At 42.3% G+C, this 24152-nt stretch overlaps 1 protein-coding gene across 3 annotated transcripts in view; it reads right to left on the bottom strand.

Annotated features, from left to right (window-relative positions):
* CGNL1 (cingulin like 1) overlaps positions 1-24152 on the bottom strand; it is a 160390-nt gene that overhangs the window by 21581 nt on the left and 114657 nt on the right. For all 3 annotated transcript variants that reach the window (XM_073586984.1, XM_073586981.1, XM_073586982.1), the window contains 3 exons: positions 23757-23909; positions 9521-9691; positions 8044-8205 (listed from right to left, as the gene is read on the bottom strand). In XM_073586984.1, the coding sequence (XP_073443085.1) occupies positions 8044-8205; positions 9521-9691; positions 23757-23909 (486 nt within the window). The remainder of the gene's footprint in view (positions 1-8043; positions 8206-9520; positions 9692-23756; positions 23910-24152) is intronic.

Consider the following 24152-nt stretch of genomic DNA (forward strand, 5'->3'; position numbering starts at 1 on the left):
CTCACAGAGATTCATTGTATACACTCTGTGCAATAGCGCTCACTCTGTTCCCCATAGAGACCCATTATATACACTCTGTGCAACAGCGCTTATATTCTGTTGTTTATAGAGATTTATTTTATACACTTTGTGCAATAGCGCTTATATTTTGTTCCTCATAGAGATTCATTGTATACACTCTGTGCAATAGCGCTCATACTCTGTTTCCCATAGAGATACATTGTATACATTCTGTGCAATAGCGCTTATACTGTTTTTTATAGATTTATTTTTTACACTCTGTGCAATAGCGCTTACATCTATTCCTCATAGAGATTCATTGTATACACTCTGTGTAATAGCGCTCACACTTTGTTTCCCATAGAGATCTATTGTATACACTCTGTGCAATAGCGCTTATACTTTGTTCCCCATAGAGAGTCATTGTATCCACTTTCCATTTACATTTATTTTGATACGGATAATTTGTGTATACTCTTTTACAATTGTTAATAGGGGATTTAATGTAATAGCGCTTATATTTGCCTTATCAGATATCTCTATTGTGACCTTATATTCTCTGCCTACTTTTTCCTTCCTAACAGGTAAAACTTTATCTTTAGGGATTTTGTGCATATATTTCTTTTATAGTAGATGTTCTTGAGTGATAATTAGTGTTGAGCATTCCGATACCGCAAGTATCGGGTATCGGCCGATACTTGCTGTATCGGAATTCCGATACCGACTTCCGATATTTTTTCAATATCGGAATTCGGCATCGGAATCGGAAGTTCAGTTGATTGACGGCCTGACGTCATCATGATGCGCGGTGTGTGCGCATCATGATGCGCCGTCATTTCGGGCCTTCCGGGGGTCTCTGCCGGCCTGCCGGGGGGCTGTGCCGGCCTGCCGGGGGGCTGTGTGGACTGCCCGGGGTCTGTACCGGCCTGCCGGGGGGCTGTGCCGGCCTGCCGGTGGTCTGTGCACCCTGTGGGGGTCTGTACCGGCCTGCCGGGGGGCTGTGCCGGCCTGCCGGGGGGCTGTGCTGATGTCCGGGGGTCTGTGCAAGCATCGTCCGATGGGACTACAAGTCCCATCGGGCGATGCCTGCTACCATGACAGTGATTGACACATTAGCCAATGATGGGACAGTAGTAGTCCCATCATCCGGCTAATGTGTTAAATGTTAAAAAAAAAAAAAAAAAAAAAAAAAAAATACTACATACATACTACATGCATGCTACATACATACTACATGCTACATACATACTACATATATACTACATACATACTACATACATGCTACATACATACTACATGCATGCTACATACATACTACATATATACTACATACATACTACATACATACTGCATGCTACATACATACTACATACATACTGCATGCTACATACATACTACATACATACTACATACATACTACATATATACTACATGCATGCTACATACATACTACATGCTACATGCATGCTACATACATACTACATGCTACATACATACCACATATATACTACATACATACTACATATATACTGCATGCTACATACATATTACATATATACTACATGCATGCTACATACATACTACATGCTACATACATACCACATACATACTACATGCTACATACATACTACATATATACTACATGCATGCTACATACATACTACATGCTACATACATACTACATGCTACATACATACCACATACATACTACATGCTACATACATACTACATATATACTACATGCATGCTACATACATACTACATGCTACATACATACCACATATATACTACATACATACTACATATATACTGCATGCTACATACATACTACATATATACTACATGCATGCTACATACATACTACATGCTACATGCATGCTACATACATACTACATACATACTACATGCTACATACATACCACATATATACTACATACATACAATACATTCATACAATACATACATAGACATACAGTACATATAACATAGAGTAACATACTTACCAATACTTGTCACATTGTTCCCCGAAGCCATTGTCGTCTACGGAATAAATATTAACATAACAAACCACAAAAATACTCACCCACGATCCGAAGCAGTCCACGAGTGTGTCCCACGACGATCTTGGGTAGAGAACTGCAGCATCAGATGATGCTGCCGTTCTCTACGGGCTGCAGGAATCCAATGACGGAAGGTAGGTATCCTTCCGCACTGTATTCCTCCGCCACTTAAAAAAAAAAAGTCCCTAGTCTCACTTTATGCCATTGCTGTGTGGGCCACAGCAATGGCATAAAGTGAGACTAGGGACTTTTTTTTTTTAAGTGGCGGAGGAATACAGTGCGGAAGGATACCTACCTTCCGTCATTGGATTCCTGCAGCCCGTAGAGAACGGCAGCATCATCTGATGCTGCAGTTCTCTACCCAAGATCGTCGTGGGACACACTCGTGGACTGCTTCGGATCGTGGGTGAGTATTTTTGTGGTTTGTTATGTTAATATTTATTCCGTAGACGACAATGGCTTCGGGGAACAATGTGACAAGTATTGGTAAGTATGTTACTCTATGTTATATGTACTGTATGTCTATGTATGTATTGTATGAATGTATTGTATGTATGTAGTATATATGTGGTATGTATGTAGCATGTAGTATGTATGTAGTATGTATGTAGCATGCATGTAGCATGTAGTATGTATGTAGCATGCATGTAGTATATATGTAGTATGTATGTAGCATGAATGTAGTATATATGTAGTATGTATGTAGCATGTAGTATGTATGTAGCATGTAGTATGTATGTAGTATGTATGTAGTATGTATGTGGTATGTATGTAGCATGTAGTATGTATGTAGCATGCATGTAGTATATATGTAGTATGTATGTAGCATGCAGTATATATGTAGTATGTATGTAGTATATATGTGGTATGTATGTAGCATGTAGTATGTATGTAGCATGCATGTAGTATATATGTAGTATGTATGTGGTATGTATGTAGCATGTAGTATGTATGTAGCATGCATGTAGTATATATGTAGTATGTATGTAGTATGTATGTGGTATGTATGTAGCATGCAGTATGTATGTAGCATGCATGTAGTATATATGTAGTATGTATGTAGCATGTATGTAGTATGTAGTATGAATGTAGCATGTATGTAGTATGCACGTTGTATGTATGTAGCATGTAATTTTTTTTTTTTTTTTTTTACATTTAACACATTAGCCGGATGATGGGACTACTACTGTCCCATCATTGGCTAATGTGTCAATCACTGTCATGGTAGCAGGCATCGCCCGATGGGACTTGTAGTCCCATCGGACGATGCCTGCACAGACCCCCGGAGCCTGCACAGCCCCCCGGCAGGCCGGCACAGCCCCCCGGCAGGCCGGCACAGCCCCCCGGAGCCGGCACAGCCCCCCGGCAGGCCGGCACAGCCCCCCGGAGCCTGCACAGACCACCAGCAGGCCGGCACAGACCACCGGAGCCTGCACAGACCCCCTGGCAGGCCGGCACAGCCCCCCGAAAGGCCCGTACAGACCCCAGAGAGGCTGTACAAGGGCAGGAAAGGGTTTTTCTTATTCCGATACCGGAAGTCCCATAGACTTGAATGGGACTTCCGGTATCGGAATCGGCGATACCGATACTTTTTTTAAAGATCGGCCGATACCATCCGATACGATACTTTGAAGTATCGGACGGTATCGCTCAACTCTAGTGATAATTCTTAGCAGAAAAAGACAATTTATATGTACTTTGCACATTGATTTGTGATTTCTTCTATACATAGGCCTTTGAAAGATATCCAATATGAAGATAAATTATTAGTTTAATTACCTTTCTCAACTATAGTACAAAAAGATTTTTTTCTATGTAATCTATATTGGATGGTCTATTCATCTTTATGTGTATACATTGCATGGTGTGGTGGTTCTGTTTCCTTTAAATTTAGAGGCACCTGATATATGACTTTTTGCTGTTAAGTTGGTTCATTAACTTTTAATATTAATTAATAAAAATTATTTTAAATGTAACCAATTGCTTTCATGGTTCATGTTTTGTGCTCTGGACGGTGGTGATTGTCTGAATTCACATTGTTAAGTATGGAATGGACAAGGCAACTGTTAGGTGGATTCATAACTGGCTTAGTGATCGGACCCAAAGAGTGGTCGTAAATGGCTGCACATCCAGTTGGAAGAATGTCTTAAGTGGGGTACCACAGGGCTCTGTCCTGCGCTCTGTATTGTTCAATATCTTTATCAACGATTTAGATGAAGGAATTGAGGGTAAACTGATTAAATTTGCTGATGACACAAAGCTAGGAGGGATAGCTAATACTAGAGAAGAGAGAGGATTCAAAAAGATATAAATAAACTGGAGCAGTGGGAAGGAACTAACAGAAGGCATTTTCCATGTTAAAAACAAAATACTACATCTGGGAAAGAGAAACACAGTACAACAAACCTGAAAAAATACTCTTGCTCTAAAAAAATATCAAACAATAAACAGCAAGTGCTAGTAAAAAGGTGATAACAAAACAGGGTATTTAGTTGATACTTTTTTTTTGCAAAAAATGGATACTAAGCCACACTACCAAACATCAAGGTATACCCATCAGAGTAACATAATGCATTTTTCCCTGTTAAAAACCAATGTACTACATCTGGGCAATAAAATAGCATATACAGAATGGGAGGAATAGGGATAAGCAACAGCACATGGGAAAAAGACTTGGGTATAGTAATAAATCACAGACTGAACATGAGTCAGAAATGTGATGCAGCAGCAAAAAAAAAAAAAAATCAAATATAATTCTGGGATGTATTAACAGAAGCATACAGTCTAGATCACGTGAAGTCATTATTGCACTCTACTCCTCTTAGGTCAGACCTAATCTGGAATACTGTGTCTAGCTTTGGGCGCCACATTTTAAAAAAACACATCAACAAACTGGAGCAAGTTCAGAGAAGAGCGACCAGAATGGTGACCAGTCTGCAAACCATGTCCTATGAGGAACAGTTACAGGCTTTGTGAATATTTAGCTTGCAAAAAATAAGACTGAGAGGAGACTTAATAGCTGTCTACAAATATCTCCAGGGCTGTCACATTGTAGAAGGATCATCTTTATTCTCATTTTCACAAGAAAAGACTAGAAGCAATGGGATGAAACTGAATGGGAGGAGACACAGATTAGATATCAGAAAAAAAAATTTTGACAGGTAGGGTGATCAATGAGTGGAACAGGCTGCCACGAGAGGTGGTGAGTTCTCATTCAATGGAAGTCTTCAAACAGAGGCTGGACAGACATCTGTCTGGGAGGATTTAGTAAATCCTGCTTTTGAGCAGGGGTTTGGACCTGATGACCCAGGAGGCCCCTTCCAACTCTACCATTCTATGATTATACGCTGTGTGGCGGCTACTATTGGGGCTATCATACAATGTAAGACCTAACGCGAGAGCCATTGAACAGTTTGGTGACTACTGTGGGTGCAATTATACTGTGTATAAGGGGGAGCTGTGGGCCCATCATACAGTGAATAGGGGAGCTGTGGGCCCATCATACAGTGAATAGGGGAGCTGCAGGCCCATCATACAGTGTATAAGGGGAGCTATGGGCCATCATACTGTGTGTATAGGGGGAGCCGTGGGCCCATCATACTGTGTATAGGGGGAGCCGTGAGCCATCATACTGTGTATAGGGAGAGCCGTGGGCCCATCATACTGTGCATAAGGGTAGCCGTGGGCCCATCATACTGTATATAAGGGGAGCCGTGGGCCCATCAAACTGTCTAGGAGAGCCGTGGGCCCATCATACTTTGTATATGGGAGCTGTGAGCCCATCATACTGCGCATAGGAGAGCCATGGGCCCATAATACTCCGTATGGGGTGCCGTGGACCCATCATACTGTGTATAGGGGAGCGATGGGCTCATCATACTGTGTATAGGGGAGCTATAGGCTCATCATAATGTGTATAGGGGAGCTATGGGCCCATCAAATTGTGTAAAGAAAAGCTATGGGGGCAGAATACTCTATAAAAGAGTTGTACATGTGGGGACTCGGGGTGCTATTAAATTAGCATTTAAAAAGCATTATTGTGGCACTCAGAGTATTGTAACTGTCAAAGGTACACATGGGACCTTATCACATTCAAGAGGCAATATGTAGACACTTTTCTAGGGCACTTGTATGGGGGGCACTATTATGCTCTATGGGGCAATTTTACCATCTAGAGGGCACAAAGGAGGCATTAAACTTTGTAAAGGACACAGTGGTTGATATGATGTGGGTATTAAGAGGAGCATTGTTTTTGAACCACACAGTAAGTGCAGTAATAGGGGCACATATGGCAGCAGCAGCTCAGTATTGGGTTAACAGCAGGATCAGTAGTGTGTGCAGGTTGGGAATGGATGGGGAAGATGCTGAAAATTTGAGAAGTTATATGCGTATTTGTTGTAATCTCTGCAGACAAGTCCTGGCTGGAAGATGATGTCATGGCGATCTGGGCAAGAAGGAAAAGACCAGAAAATAAACAACTTCATTGGAAGGAATGTCAACTGTAATCTCTTACATATTCTGCAGGACTGGTATTTACCACTATATGGTCACGATATGGTAATATCAGTGTTAGTCTTTGTATAGAGATTTGTTTTCAGTAACAACATAGTCATCTGCTGAAGTTTCCCTATATCCACAATTAGGGTGTGCCACCATAGTTGTAATCAGGGTTACCTGGTTAGGGGCCACTCAGATGTTTTTCCTCCCTGAGCAGAACCTCTAGCTATGCCTCTGATACTCAGTCATATTTAGCGCCCATATGTTCACAATGGGGAGAGTGATGCCAGCTTGCCTTTTCTGAAAACATGATCTGATGATTGGACTTGTTGAAAGCCAACCTTTTCTCCCCTATAGCTGCTATAGCTGATAGCAAGAATCATGAGGCTCCTATAAATCATTTGCTGATTTGCTGATCATCTGCTCCCGCTGAAATTAGTAAGTTTGGATCATATTATTCTAATGTGTATAATTATCTCTAAAGGGATCAGCAATATTGTAGTACCGGTAATACCTTTAATAATCACTACATTTAAATGAACGAGTGGTCTGTCTTTAAACCAACATCATTGAAAATGTACACCTTGTGACTGCCATCAAGATAGCAGGTTGTCAGAGACAAATCAGAGATCATAGAGATAAAACTGAAGAGGTCTACTACCCATTCTGTCTCCCTTTTATAGCACATAAAGAATTCATAAACTGCAAATAGTCCCCATGCACGCACACACACACCAGAGCTGGTCTCAGCAGACCCCAATCAGTTCTGCCTGTAACTAATGACAAAATAGAGGACTGCTTCCTTCGGAGACTATAAATACTCCAGGGGAAAACTGTACAGCAAAAAAGAAATTTAAATGTCCCCAGTTGTCATGGGAAAAGTACACAGATAATTATATTAAAAGCACGACATGCAAAAAATGTAAAAAAAAAAAAAAAAAAAGACAAGAATATTAAGGCCATTAAAGAAAAATAAAAAATTCAATTTGGCAGCATTTTAGTATCTATATTAAAGCTACAGATCCCCCTCCCAGTGTTATTAAAATATAAACGTGCTCATACTGAATAGATTGTTGTTCAAACCTGACAAATTTGGCGGATACAGCAGAAAAACTAATGTGCATGAGGGGTGCTCCACGCTCATTCTGTTGGCAGATGTCAGAGAGAGAAGACTTGGACATGTTCTCATGAGATTACACAGCCATCATTAGTTTTTAGTGGAATCTTATCCCCCTCATCACATGGTCATTACATGAAAAATAAGCTCAACTTAAGGGGAGCAGAGAAAAAGTGTTTGTACGACAGCTATTACCGGTGAATGACCACCCTAACAGATGGTAAAAATGTAGATGTATTACGTACTAATACGAATATGCAGATCCACAAGATTAATAGATCACTTTATTATTCTACACAAAATCTTGATTCGTTATAGTCTTTCCCATTTTTGGTTGCATGCAACCTGTGTGCGCTTTTTATATTATACCTCCAAAGATTTCACTTGTTTTGACCGTTCATCCTTCATATGGTTTTTGGCATCTAATTCATATTGAAGATCTTTTATAGTCTGTTGCAGAAGATGATTCTTGGTCAGAGACTCATCTTGAGCTCTCTGGTGGTCTTGTAAATTTTCTTCTAAATGTCTGATCTAAGGGAAGTATAAAAGATATATAGTGATTTATCATGACACACTCCCATTGTAGAGGTAATATACTATTAGTTACAATAACTTCCTGCATTCTTTAAAAAAACAAAACAAAACATCCAGCTGAGGATTACATGTCAAGCATAAAGAAAAATAAATATCCCCAATATCAATTTTCAGAAGTAGTTTATTCATCCATAAGGCACAAAGGGGGCGCTGCACTCTTGGTGCGCCGTGCGTGCCAAAATGCAACATGCTGCGTTCGGCGCACACGGGCGCACCTTCAAAAGTGCGCAGCGCACGGCAAAATCCTGCTAGCGCACAGCCAGCGCACGATCTGCGCACCCTATGCTAAAGATAGGGTGCGCAGATCGCAAGCGCCCATGTGCGCTAGTAGGCGGCGATGACCGAATGGGGCGGGCAGGGAGCCGGCAGGGGGCGGGGCTTAGCGGCGGCCGTGCACAGGCCGTCGCAGCGCTATAAAGCGCAAATGTGAAACCAGCCTTACAAAAGCATTTCAACCCTATTAAATGTAAATTTCCTTAACATATATTTGTTCTTTAGTTTAGGTCTCTAAAAAGTCCAAAATAATCATTTGTTATATCATATGTAAAACAATGTCATAAATGTACAACAAATTCACATCCCAACAACGGGACCATCAACTATCTTGAGAATGGTGCCCCACTGTGTGCTACTGACAGTGGTAAGGTGGTCAGAATTCTCATACATATACATGATAATTCAGACCTCATCTCCACACAGCAGTGTGTCACGTCCGCAATCTTGAGATAAATGCTGGTCACATTGGTGGGATCTGCAAACAATATACTGTACTTTCAGAATATATTCTTTGGGTATTGTATGGATGTACAGGATATCCCTTGAAGTGTTAAATTACATACTAAATGTTAACCAAAAACAGGATTACAGTTTGATAAGCGGAAAAATCGAATTACATGTCCTCTTGGGTTTTTCAGGAGAAGTTTTGTCAAGAAGATCTTGTTTGCAGTAAAATCAGGATGCAAAGCCAGAATTTAAATGCTTTCTTCACATCCCAAAAAATGAAAGGGGGAAACATCAACAGAACCTCTCTGTAGTGCAACATTTTGTTTCAAGTCTGTAAGGAAATGATTCACTATAGATCTTTTCTACATTTCTTCTGATAAAAAATCCTTCATAAAGAAAGTTTAAGAAATACACTTTGACAAAGTAAGGAGAACATTGTGCAAAATCAGAAGCTGTACCACTGTTACAGCTCGGCAAAGAGTGCCCAAGCATAGCGTCCCAGTCAGTGTAACACAGGTGCTCTTCTTACCTCATCTTGGAGTTTTCTGATAGTTTGGTTGCACCTTTCTACCTCCAGGATTTTATCTTTAAGCTGTCTTTGCATTTCACTGTTTTCCTTTCGATTTTTCTCTTTATGTTCATCAAACTGTTTTTGAAGCTCAACTGTAGACATCCGGGAAAACTGAACATGTTCTGACACCTAGAAATAAAATCTCATTATTTACTTTGCCTCTATATATACACAGGTGCATCTCACAAAATTAGAATATCATCAAAAAGTTAACTTATTTCAGTTCTTCAATACAAAAAGTGAAACTCATATTATATAGAGTCATTACAAACAGAGTGATCTATTTCAAGTGTTTATTTCTGTTAATGTTGATGATTATGTCTTACAGCCAATGAAAACCCAAAAGACATTATAAAGTATTCTAAATGACTGTAATAACACCAGCTTGAAAAAATTATTTTAAAATCTAAAATGTTGACCTACTGAAATGTATGTTCAGTAAATGCACTCAATACTTGGTCGGGGCTCCTTTTGCATCAATTACTGCGGCAGGGCACGGAGGCAATCAGCCTGTGGCACTGCGGAGGTGTTATGGAAGCCCTCTTTACAATACCCCATAGATTCTCTATGGGGTTAAGGTCAGGCAAGTTTTCTGGCCAATTAAGCACAGTGATACTGTTTTTTGAAAGAGAAATTGATATTTTTGGCAGTGTGGACAGGTGCCAAGTCATGCTGGAGAATAACATTTCAATCTCCAAAAAGCTTGTCGGCAGAGGGAAGCATGAAGTGCTCTAATTTCCTGGTAGATGGCTGCACTGACTTTTGGTCTTCATAAAACACAGTGGACCTACACCAACAGATGACATGGTTCACGGAACCATCATCAATTGTGGATACTTCACAATAGACCTTGGAAATCAAGGTCTCAGAATCTGGAGGAAGAGTTGAGAGGCATACAATACAAGCTTGAGGTCTATTGGAAGTTTCCACAATCAGTGATGGTTTAGGGAGCCATGTCATCTGCTGGTGTAGGTCCACTGTGTTTTATCAAAGTCAGCATAGCCACCTACCAGGAAATTTTAGAGCACATCATGCTTTCCTCTGCCGTCAAGCTTTTTGGAGATGGAAATGTCATTCTCCTGCAGGACTTGGCACCTGTCCACACTGCCAAAAGTACCAATACCTGGTTTAAAGACAACAGTATCACTGTGCTTGATTGGCCAGCAAACTCGCCTGACCTAAACCCCATAGAGAATCTATGGGGTACTGTAAAAAGGAAGATGAGAGAGAAACCAGACCCAACAATGCAGACGAGCTGAAAGCTGATATCAAAGCATCAAAGGCTTCCATAACACCTCAGCAGTGCCACAGGCTGATCACCTCCATGCCACGCCGCATTGATGCAGTAAATGATGCCAAAGTATTGAGTGCATTTACTGAACATACATTACAGTAGGCCAACATTTCGGATTTTAATATCATTTTTTTCAAGCTGGTGTTATAAAGTATTCTAATTTACTGAGATAATGACTTTTGGGTTTTCACTGGATGTAAGCCATAATCATCAACATTAACAGAAATAAACACTTGAAATAGATCAGTCTGTGTAATGACTATATAAAATATGAGTTTCACTTTTTGTATTGAAGAACTGAAATAAATTAACTTTTTGATGATATTCTAATTTTGTGAGAAGCCCCCTATTATTGCGCCAAAATAATCTGCATCACTTTACTTGCATTATCACCATTTACTGTATCCATTGGGACACAATCCAAATTCCCTATCAGTAAGTCTTTGGCGTGTGGTAGCAAACATTCACAAAAATTAAGAAAACACAGATGTCGCCTTTGGTGGGATTTGAACCCAGGACCCCAGCACTTCAAGACTACAGTGTTGAACACCACCTTAATTTATAGGCTTGGAGCTAGTGTTGGCAAGTATATTCATCAGTAGTTAACCATAAATCTCCCACAGCAACAGTCTTCATTTTCACTCACCACTACTTGTCAGGAACACTTCTATCTTTAACCAGGAAACTTCATCCAATCAGGCACTTTTCAACAGAAACTAATAATGCTTTCTTCCCTCCTAATCCAACTTGGCTCCTTCAGATGGATTTCTCTAGTGGCTACTATAAACTATGGACTTCTATAGAAGGTCCTTTGGTTATAAAGGTGTCAGCTCTCACAGCTGCAGTGGTCCATCTCCAAAGCGCTGTTGCAGCCAAGTAAGAAGACCATATTGAGACTAGGAAAAAAAAAAGGAAATACCAGCCCATCAAATAGAACATCAATTGCATGTAATATGTGACATATGGCAAAGAAAGACCGATGAGGCGAAACCGGTTGGGTTACATGAAATTATGTTTTATTTCATGGGCTGGTTTAAAATGTATATATATCTTGTAATGATAACATGTGGAGAAGTAACTTTTAATCAGGATCTATGCAGGATATTTCCTTCTGTTTTCCATGTGGCCACTATGGCCTCCTTATAATCCACGTCAATTCAGAATAACACTCCAATAACACTTTGGAGAAGAACCATTGTAGCCCTCCTTTTCTGAATCAAAGGATCCTCCTCCTTAGAAGTGAATTGTCCACAAGCATGTATCCATCTGATGGTACAGTGTTGGATTAGCAGGGAAGGAAGTGTTATTTGCAGTATAAGAAATGAATCCAGGAGCAATCCATTAGCAAAAATCTTCTAGTCCGTTTTTAAATAACTGATCTTGTAGATTGTGAGCCTTCGCGGGCAGGGTCCTCTCTCCTCCTGTACCAGTTATGACTTGTATTGTTTAACATTATTGTACTTGTTTATATGTATACCCCTCCTTACATGTAAAGCGCCATGGAATAAATGGCGCTATAACAATAAATAATAATTTTTGATGGATCCGTTTTTTTAACATTGAAGTCTATGGAAATCGGATCCATTTTGGATAGCGGGGTGCTTGTTTTGAGTTAAATCATAGGTTTTTGTTTGGTTTTTTTTACATGGCTACACTGCTAATCACAGTAATATTTAAATGTGATCTCTCACTCAAAAGAAGCCTCTTTCCATGACGAAGTTATGGATTTTACATGATCCACAGTGAATTTGTTGGATCACATTTGGATCACATTTGATTCGGTTTACTAGTCTATCCGTATAGGGCAACAGAAATCTCGTGATAAAACCATAAACTCTGTGTGAATATTTTAAAAATTTGTAAGAATGATACAAGATTTGCATGTGATTTTTCCAACTTACCGACCAGACTTATGCCAAAAAAGGGCCCTTTAGGCATACATTGACCAGTATACCATTTGTTCAATACTGTATAGCACATGGTACCATTTTTCAGAGGCATACAGTGATATATAACATTACAAATATATACACTCACTGGCCACTTTATTAGGTACACCATGCTAGTAAGGGGTTGGACCCCCTTTTGCCTTCAGAACTGCCTCAATTCTTCGTGGCAGAGATTCAACAAGGTGCTGGAAGCATTCCTCAGAGATTTTGGACCATATTGACATGATGGCATCACACAGTTGGCGCAGATTTGTCGGCTGCACATCCCTGATGCGAATCTCCCGTTCCACCTCATCCCAAAGATGCTCTATTGGATTGAGATCTGGTGACTGAGGAGGCCATTTGAGTACAGTGAACTCATTGTCATGTTCAAGAAACCAATCTGAGATGATTCGAGCTTTATGACATGGCACATTATCCTGCTGAAAGTAGCCATCAGATGTTGGGTACATTGTGGTCATAAAGGGATGGACATGGTCAGCAACAATACTCAGGTAGGCTGTGGCGTTGCAACGATGCTCAATTGGTACCAAGGGGCCCAAAGAGTGCCAAGAAAAAATTCCCCACACCATGACACCACCACCACCAGCCTGAACCGTTGATACAAGGCAGGATGGATCCATGCTTTCATGTTGTTTACGCCAAATTCTGACCCTACCATCCGAATGTCGCAGCAGAAATCGAGACTCATCAGACCAGGCAACGTTTTTCCAATCTTCTACTCTCCAATTTCGATGAGCTTGTGCAAATTGTAGCCTCAGTTTCCTGTTCTTAGCTGAGAGGAGTGGTACCCAGTGTGGTCTTCTGCTGCTGTAGCCCATCTGCCTCAAAGTTCGACGCACTGTGCGTTCAGAGATGCTCTTCTGCCTACCTTGGTTGTAACGGGTGGCAATTTGAGTCACTGTTGCCTTTCTATCAGCTCGAACCAGTCTGCCCATTCTCCTCTGACCTCTGGCATCAACATGGCATTTCCGGCCACAGAACTGCCGCTCACTGGTTTTTTTTTCTTTTTCGGACCATTCTCTGTAAACCCTAGAGATGGTTGTGCGTGAAAATCCCAGTAGATCAGCAGTTTCTGAAATTCTCAGACCAGCCCTTCTGGCACCAACAATCATGCCACGTTCAAAGGCACTCAAATCACCTTTCTTCCCCATACTGATGCTCGGTTTGAAATGCAGGAGATTGTCTTGACCATGTCTACATGCCTAAATGCACTGAGTTGCCGTCATGTGATTGGCTGATTAGAAATTAAGTCTTAACACACAGTTGGACAGGTGTACCTAATAAAGTGGCCAGTGAGTGTATATATATATATATATATATATACATACACACACACACATACGTACATACACACAATAGTGCACGGGGCCATTGTTCATATTCTGCAACTTCAAAAAGAGTTTGGTATTTTTGTTTGCAATGTTTTAATTACACTTTACTAAAAAATAGGAGTAATTCACGACAGAGAAATAACAATAACATTTCCTAAAAATAAAGCTAGAACTTTTTCCTTGGTCAGTGGTCCATCATTTTTTCATCTCCCCCCCCCCCCACCCAGGAAAAAAGAGAATATGGTCTACAAATGTGTAAACAAGCCCTAATTACATATATAAAATATGAATTTACATGTGACTGGCCCTTTAATCAACTCTCATTGCTAATGACCTTGACAAAAGGAAAGTGAATTCTGCAACTAGAAGATCTGTGATCCAAATAACTTTAAACAGAGCTCATGACCAACGAGACAATGTCAAAACAGGCGGTGGGACTCCACACTAAACTCAGACATAATGATTAACAACCCGGCTGGATTTCTGCATGATATCAGTACACACATTTCAAAGGACATTCCAGTAAAGGTCTGCACTCCAGAGGCTACAGACCAGTTCATGCTGGAATTAAATGGAACCTGTGCATTACTTAATGAGTAATGATGGGAAAATATGTCTGCAGGAAAGGGAAAAGGATAATTATTCCACTTCTGTTTGAAAACATTAAATTACAAAGAAAACAATATTTATTTCGCTATGTAAGAGTGTACAATGTTGCAAGGGATATATTTACCAGCTAACAGAATTTAGGCAAGAAAATCGTAGTTACTTACCAATAACTGTATTTCTCTGATCCCATGACGGCACCACGGAGAGAGGGATCCGCCCTCAGGGACAGGAAACCTACAGATGAAAAAGGCGGTACCTCTCTCCCACATCAGTTGGTTTACAGAGCATTACACAGAACTTTCAGCTGCAACTCAAATGGTTATAACAAAATCCAAAATTAATCAAATTAAACTTAATAGAGGCACCGTGTGGCTAAGTACTAAAGCTAACTAACTCACTCTAATGTGCACACCTGTGTGTGTGAAAGGGAGGGGAAGTACGGGTGCCGTCATGGGATCAGAGAAATACAGTTATCGGTAAGTAACTACAATTTTCTCTTTCCCCCATGACGGCACCACGGAGACAATTACAAAGATTGTACATCTAGGGAGGGACCACCGCCTCCAGAACCCTTTTCCCAAAGGTGAGATCTGAAGAGGAGGTCAAGTCTAGACGGTAATGTCTGAAAAATGTAGAGGGGAAGATCAAGTGGCAGGTCAACATATCTGGTCTATTGAAGTGCTGGCTTTCCCTGCCCAGGAAGATGCCACTGCCCTGGTTGAATGGGCCCTTACGTCCTCCGGGATGGCCGCCCCGCAGGAGGAGTAGGATAGGGTGATGGCCTCTCTTATCCATCTCACCAGTGTAGCCTTCGATGCTTTTTGAACCTTCCGAGGACCCTGAAAACAGACAAACAGAGCCCTATCCTTCCTAAACTCCCTTGTGGTTAACAAGTATTGGACCAGGCACCTCTTTACGTCTAAAGTGTGCAGTACTTCTTCTGTTTTGTTCTTGGGATTGGGACAGAAGGAGGGTAGGGAGATCTCCTGGGTCCTATGAAACTATCATGGAACCTTGGGGAGATAGGGTAATTCTCAAAACCGACCCGGCCTATCACCCAGTACTTGAGTCAAGGGTGAGTGGGCAGACAAGGCTTGCATATCACTAATGCGACGGGCAGAAGTTAAGGCTACGAGGAGGGAGGTCTTAAGGGACAATATTTTTAAGTATGCCTCTGCTAGGGGCTTGAAGGGAGGTTTGGTCAGTGCGTTTAACACTAGGTTTAGATCCCAGGGGGGTGTGGTGCGTAGAGGGGATTGGTCTGGATTTACTTGAGGCTCTCATGAATCTCCTAACCCACCGATTTTTGGCTAAGTCATGGTTATACAAAGTTCCTAAGGTCGTCACCTGAACTTTCAAGGTCCTGCACGCTAACCCTTTTTCCAGCCCCTTCTGTAGGAATTCCAGGATTTTGTCTATTGTGATTTCTCCCGTTGGGTCAGAACCTGACATGAATTTTTTCCATACTTTCCCATACGCCTTAGTGGTTACTGGCTTTCTACTTTGTAGTAGCGTGGTTACCAAGTTTGACGAGAAGCCCCTATTGCTTAGGAGTTCCCTCACAAAAGACAAGCTGTCATGTGTAAGTTTTTTATATGGGGGTGGTACACTGGTCCCTGGGATAGAAGGTCTGGAGTTTCTGGTAGAACCCAGGGATGTGTTACGGACATTCTTCTCAGCCAGGGGAACCATATTCTCCGTGGCCAGAAGGGCGCTATTACCACTACCGTCGTCTTGTCCCCCCGTATTTTCCTCAGTACTAAGGGGATGAGAGATATTGGAGGGAAAGCGTAAGCCAGATGATAATCCCAGGGAATCGTGAAAGCGTCTAGAGCTACTGGGCCCCCCTGGGGATCGATCGAGCAGAAGGTTTCCAACTTCCGGTTCTGACAGTTCGCAATTAAGTCTCTTTCTGGCTGGCCCCAGAGTTTCACAATTTGGCTGAAGACTGACTGGCTTAGTTCCCACTCCCACTGTTTTAGGCGTGTTCTGCTTAAGAAGTCCGCTGTTCGTTTTTCCGAACCTTTTATGTGAAGGGCTGTCAGGGACTCTAGACTGTGATCTGCTAGGTGAAAGATGGATTTTATTACCTCCATCAGTGCTCGAGATCTGGTGCCCCCCTGGTGGTTTAGATATGCTACCACTACCTGGTTGTCTGAGAAGACCCTTGTATGTTGGGAGCGGAGTGAATTCAGAAAATGAACGAGAGCTAGCTTTTCTGCCAGCAACTCCTTCATATTTGAGGAAGCTGACTCTCTTCCCTGAGTCCAGGGCCCTTGCACCACCTGGTTGCCTAGATGTGCACCCCAGCCCCAGGGGCTTGTGTCCGTAGTTAGGATCTTTGTAGCTGGTAATGCCCAGTGAACCCCCTTGGTTAGATTGGCTGGCTCTGTCCACCATGTTAAGGAATGTATTGTGTTTGGTGAGATGTCCAATTGCCTGCCTAATTTCCCGTGTAGGGAAACGTCTGCATCTAATATTTCCCACTGTAAGTCTCGAGTATGGCTTTGTGCCCACTGTACTGCTGGCATGCAGGCTGTCATTGACCTCAATAGAGACATTGCTTTTCTCAGGGTAGTGACTGGGGAAGCTATCATTTGTGACACCATCAGTGTCATCTTTTGAATCTTCGTCTGCGGAAGATAACATTTTTGTTCGGTTGAGTCCAGTATTATGCCCAAGTACTCCTGCACCTGACTTGGTACAAGTCTGGATTTGGGCAAATTCAGCATCCATCCTAGACTCAGTAGAGATCTCATGACCATGTCCAATTGTTGTTTGCAGTGGTGAAAGGTGACACCTACTATTAAGAGGTCGTCCAAGTATGGGACTATCAGGATGTTTTGCTCTCTTAGGTGGGCCATTACTTCTGACATAGCTAGCCCGAAGGGGAGGGCTCTGAACTGATAATGTTTTATCTCCCCCTGGATCGTCACCGCCACTCTGAGGTATTTCCTGTGGTCTCTGTGAATGGGTACATGGTAATATGTGTCTCTCAAGTTTAGTACAGCCATGAAGCAAGATGGGGGAAGCATTCTAACACAAGATTTTATTGTCTCCATTTTGAAGTGCTGAATTTCCAGGCACTTGTTCAGTCTTTTTAGATTTATGATCGTCCTGTACGATCCGTCTGGCTTCCTGCGAAGGAAGAGAGGGGAGTAGAAGCCTTTGCCTCTGTCCTGGTAGGGGGCTTCTTGTAATACATCCTTCTCCCTTAGATTCTCGATTTCTTGTTGCAGAGCCAGCTGCTCGTGTGATGTCCTTTGGGGCGTTATCACAAAAGAATTGTTAGAGAGGGTATTGAATTTTAGCCTTAGACCTTCCTTTATTATGCTCAGTATCCATGAACTCACGGATATTTTTTCCCAGGCCTGGAGAAAGTAGGATAATCTTCCCCCGACCCGGGGAGTACCTTCATTGTGGCTTTTTGTTGTCGGGGGGTTTGTTAAACATAAAGCCTTTATTTTTATTTCTTCTATCCTCCCATCCTTCTTTGTTGCTTTTTGGGGGGCTTTCATCGCATGAACCTTCTGTTCCGAAAAGGCCGTTTGTATGACTGACTAGGGAACCCGGGAAAGGATTTTTTCTTGTCCCCTGCCTTCTCCAAGATGTCGTCTAGCGTTGGGCCAAATAAGAATTCCACCTCGCACGGGATTGCGCACAATTTGTTTTTTGTCTGCAAGTCTCCCGGCCAGCATTTCAGCCATAATGCGCGTCTTGCGGCATTCGAGAAGGCGGCTGTTCTGGCTGCCAGCCTGGTCGAGTCTACTGACGCATCCGCCAGGAAAGCTGCTGCTCCCTTCACTACAGAAACTGACCTTTGCATGGTTTCTCTTGGGACTTCTTCCTTTATTTGTGAATCTAAAGGTACTGTCACACTTAGCGATGCACCAGCGATCCCGACCAGCGATATGACGCGGTCAGGATCGCTGGTGCATCGCTAAGTGGTCGCTAGTGAGCTGCCACACAGGCAGATCTCACCAGCGACATCGCTGGGGACGGAGGTCGCTACTTACCCGTCACACCAGGCGATCCTGCGTCCTCCCGCCCGGCTCCACGCGTCGCTCGTCTCTCCACAGGAAGCGCCGCAGGAAGCTGACGACGAGAAACGGTAAAGGACGTTCTCGCGCGATCAGCGATAATCAGCGGGGGAGCGGGTCGTAGGCAAGTATCACACACAGCGATATCGCTAGCAATATCGCTATAACGTCACAAGTTATAGCGATATTGCTAGCGATATCGCTTAGTGTGACAGGCCCTTAAGTGATCCAGCCAGACCATTAGGGCGCGTGCCGTGTAGGTGGCTGCTATGGCTGGCTTTAGCCCCCCTCCTGCCGCCTCCCAGGCATTTTTTGAAATGTTTCAGCTTTTTTGTCCATTGGGTCCTTCAGGGTGCCCATGTCTTCGAAGGGCAGGGCAAATTTTTTAGAAGCTTTTGCAACCGCTAAGTCTAATTTAGGTGCTTTACTCCATAGGGAGCAGGCCGGGTCGTCAAAGGGGTATTTCCTCTTGGGTGTTAGGAGGACTTTTTTGTCTGGCTTTTTCCATTCTCCGTTTTTTTTTTTTGTTCTAGCCCACTGAACATTAGATCTTGGGCCGTTTTCTTAGGGTGTTCATCTACCAGCCCCATAGTTGTCCTCACAGCTTTTACCAGGGTGTCAGTTTCTTCAATGGGGAAGCAGCTGCGTCCCCCTTCTGAGGATGATGAAGAGGACTGGGAGGATGATGAATTACTTGAGTCAGATAGTTCACTTCCTGACTCACTAACAATGGACTCTGGAGATCTATGTCTAGACCTACGTTTTTTCTTTGAGGTTCTAACGCCCTTAAGGGCGTCTTTGACCTGGGTCCTTAATAAGTGTTTTGAGGTCTAAAGCAAACCTTGGGGATTCCTCCTGTATTGTCTGCTCTATGCAGGCCGCACAGAGCTTTTTCTCCCACGTAAGGGGTAGCTCCTCCGTGCATATGGCAAATACCATGTGTTTGGATTTGGCTGTGCATTTACGCCCCTGAAAAAGAAAAAATTAATAATTGCATATTAGCGAGCGGGCATTCACGGAGATCACTCACCCTCCTTGTGGAACGAGATATACCGTTTCGGGCGTAGGGATTATTTCCACCGCTGAATCCACTTCTGGCTGTGCCGCCATGGTGGAGCTTTGGCTGCGCCGCGATCCTGCATGACCGCTGCTGCTGCACTGCTGGGAAGAGTTGCATTGGCGCTGTAAATGCTGGTGCTGTTCTTGCGTTTGCCGCAGCCCGCTTCGGGGACCGCCGCCGCATCTCCTTCTCTTTCTGTGGCTTTTCACTCATGGTGATCGCTAGTTACCCCTTTAGTGGGGTTTTAAATATGAGCCCCTTTTTTTTTTTCCTTTTTTCCTTTTTTTTGAGCTCAGCGCCGCCCTCTACTCAGTGGTCCCTGCGCCCCCACCGGAAGTGGCCGCATGCGCACTGCGAATTTCCCAGCAGTGCACTGCGCCTCCTTTCTTTAAGGCCGCTATGCTCGCGTGCGTGTGCCCGGTGTCGGCGTCCTGCGCCCGCCTGCAGAGGCCCTTTCTCCCGCGGCTCCCGGTGGCCGCCACCACCTCCGAGGCCCTGCAGTGGCCCTGTATCTCGTGGCCCCCGCCGCCACTACTTGTAGGAGGCAGCACCTCCTCTTTTTTTTTTTCTTTGTGGGATCAGCAGACTTCTCTGATCTTCACTGCCTCTCCCCACTCACCCTCAAGGCCCGCCGACCTCGGTGGTGGTGCTTCGGGGGAAGCCCGCACAGGGCCTCGACCCAGCTGAGGCATTGAGCCCCGCTGCCTATTACCGGACTGGTTCGCTCCCCGGCATCCCGCATCGAGTGCAGGTACGTGCTGTAGGTTCCCCGTCAGGGACAGGAAACCAACTGATGTGGGAGAGAGGTACCGCCTTTTTCATCTGTAGGTTTCCTGTCCATGAGGGCGGATCCCTCTCTCCGTGGTGCCATCATGGGGGAAAGAGAAAATGGCTGGACAGAAGGAACAAAGAGCGACGCTGTGAGAAATATGGAATTCCATTGCCATGCCAATCAGGGAAGCGAAACTCTAAGCCCAATTTGGGACATGGACTGCTGGGAATGGTAATCATAGAACAGTGCTGCTGAATAGGTGGCCAATGGAGAAACTAATAATGACAAAAGTACAGGACAGGAAAAAATCTATCAAAGTAATAAAATCACTTTTATTGCAAAAAGCTATTAAACAACAAAAAAGTTTCAAGTGCTAGTTGTCCCAAAACAGAGGACACAATTTACACATGTTGGAGGGTGAACCAAAAGGAAATGAACCCCTGTAAATAATAATCCAAGTAGAAAGGATAAAACGTAATCAATTAATTATGACAAATGCACAATGGAAATAAGAGTAGCATGCCATAGTGAAATTGTCATGAAGTAAAAACTCAAATAATGTGAGGAAATAATATAAATCCTGGCAGCCAAGATGAAATGGGCTCACCCACTAAACACACAAGTCGCACGTTTCGCGAATGCTTAGTCAGGGGTGAATAAATTGCTACTGAATAAGTACAAGGAAAATGGTTATGCTTCAGTTAGAAATTCTATGGATGAATTTGGATTATGCAATTTGCTATAAAAGTAAAAAATGATTAAAAAAAAACCCAAAAAGGTTTAAAAAAAGAGAACAGACATGGCCGCAAGAAGGTCATGCTCCATCTAGTACAGAATAATGTAAAATGAAGAGTGCTAATTTGTTCTACTTTACTTCTGCTGAGAAAAAGTGCAGAATGATGACGATCCTTCTGAAGGTTAGATCTACATGTGCAAGTTACCGCTTTGTTAATATTTTATTGGAAAAGTTTTCTGCAGCTGCATACAAAGCACCATTTAACTGACCACATTTTCTAAATGCTGCCATTCTGCATCTCATTGCCTCATCCTAATGTTTACCCAAGTACGCCACTCAGTATAATTCACCTTCTCTCTTTTGAAGACACCCCTTAGTAAAGTGGCATTACTCTATAATAAGCACATAAGAGAAAAACAAGGCACTTTGGTTTAATTTGCGTTCACAGGGACAAAAAAAATAAGACATTTGTTACAGGAGTTGCACAGAGATCACAGAATGCAAAGTGTTCAGTTCAAGCCATTCACAGTAATTTGGGAACAACCCAAATTGTTAATGAATAACCAAAAGAAAACTCATTTTCGCAAACAGCTCAAAAATAGAGCAGTGAAGCAGCTGCTCAATGTAGATTTCACAATTAGGTTGCAGAATGGATCTTTGAAGCTAAAGCTTATAATTAAATTCTTTGAACTAAAAAGAAAAGTAGAAAAGCACTACAATAAAAGGTGGGCTGTTCATTCTTAGATGTACGGGTGTGCTCACACTGGGTCTTCTTTGAGTCTCTGTTTTTCTTTAGGAGCTGAGTTTTTGTGGAAGATAATGGAGAGTTTCTGCTCCTAAACGCCTAAAAAATTCAGTGTGAATATACCCTTAAAGGGAATCTGTCACCCCATTTTCAGCCTATAAGGTGAGGCCACCGCCATCAGGGGCTTATCTACAGCATTTCTTAAAGAAAAGAAAAAAAAAAGAGTTAGATTATACTCACCGAGGGGCGTGGTCCGGTGAGGTGGGTGTCGCGGTCCGGCACCTCCCATCTTCTAGAGATGACGACGTCCTTCTTACTTCTGCCGCGGCTCCGTCGCAGGCGTACTTTCTCTGCCCTGTTGAGGGCACAGTAAAGTACTGCAGTGCGCAGGCGCCGGGAGAGGTCAGAAGTAAGAAGGAGGACATTATCTATAGAAGATGGGAGGCGCCGGACCGGACCGCGACACCCATCAGACCGGACAGGACGCCAGGGTGAGTATAATATAACTTATTTTTCTTATCTTTCAGGTTACATCGGGGGCTTATCTACAGCATTACAGAATGCTGTAGATAAGCCCCTGATGGCGGTGGCCGCAGCTTATAGGCCAAAAATGGGGTGACAGATTCCTTTTAACAAAAAAGGCTCCTTACAAACATTTTGCGAATATCCTCCAAACATTCTAAGAAACGTATGTGTTTGTTACATAATTTTCAATAAGTTGAATAAATAAGGTTTACTACGAATCTCGTTTTCATAAATGTGAGAAAGAGGCAAACTGCCACTGAAAAACTTCATTTTCTGAGATCTTATATAATATGTCATATATATTCACACACATTACAACAAGCTATTGCCTCGTATATGCTTTATACTCTATTAAATTAATATAGTAGAAGGCTATTATACCGAAATCCAATTATCCATCACAATGTTGCAAGTCAGTCAACAGATATTAGCATGCAGCCAGTGCACTTTTGGAGTCCACAAAATTATAGTGGCCATTGAAGAAACCTAATTTTGCTTTTTGTAGGATTAATGATTAACACTGTCATGGTACTAAGCATAAAATGTACATCAGTTCTTAAAATCAGTCAATCATACATTCCACCTTGGCTAACTTTATGGTGTTGTCTTCTAAATGTATTGAATGCAAAAGTAAATTACTATCTTTTTTTTGTTTTTTTGATCGGAGGTGCCATCTAGTTGTTTATCTGTATAATATGAAGATGTAGACAGCACTTCAAATAGGTACCAAGCCTTTATTCACTTACGCAACATTTGTCAAAGTTCACAGACGCCTAAATGCTGCATAGGTGAATAAAGCCTTGCTGTTTATTTGAAGCTCTGTCTCCACCTCCACACTATATGTACTACTGATACCTTGGCTCAAGTCCAGCGAGGAGGACTCCATCTACCATTATTTGAAAGCCAGTGTTGCTGACTATTATATATTGTGGTTTATCTTTGTTTAGTCTTCTGCCTTTGGTTTTATTAGGGAATTTAGTACTAAAGTACCAGAACTGCTAGATTACAAGATGTCAGGATAAAATAATTGCACTGAATATTTTGTGCAGCTTGTGTGTTCTCTATACAAAGCAAATGCCTTTGATTTTCCATAAAAAAAAAAAAAAAAAAAAAAAAGGTTTAGACGATACCTCTTTCTGTAATCTCTCAATGGTCTTGTCCAGCTGCCATCGCTCATTTTCCATTTCATTTTTTAGGTTTTTTAGTTGTTCTTTCTGGTTAGATTCATCTTTTAGCCTTTCAGATAGCTGCTGATGTTCATGGCTGATCCTAGTAAGGCTTCTCTGAAATTCAAAAACATAAAAACTCAGAGTTAGGGCAGGTGCAGACAACCATTTCCTCCACATAAAAAAAAAAATTGGTCTGATTATGCTAATCACAACCAGATCCGAGCACGATCTGATTTCTTGGCGTTGGAGAGAAGAAAAAAAAAAGTTTCTCCAACTTCTCTAAAATGTCAGTGTGATATCAGAGTGCAGTCTGATTTTTTCCACATACCCACAAAGTTGAATGGGCAAGTCCCATCA

Source organism: Dendrobates tinctorius, unplaced genomic scaffold (genome assembly GCF_039654945.1).
Source record: "Dendrobates tinctorius isolate UK_male_01 unplaced genomic scaffold, ASM3965494v1 ptg000097l, whole genome shotgun sequence".
NCBI classification, from domain to species: Eukaryota; Metazoa; Chordata; class Amphibia; order Anura; family Dendrobatidae; genus Dendrobates; species Dendrobates tinctorius.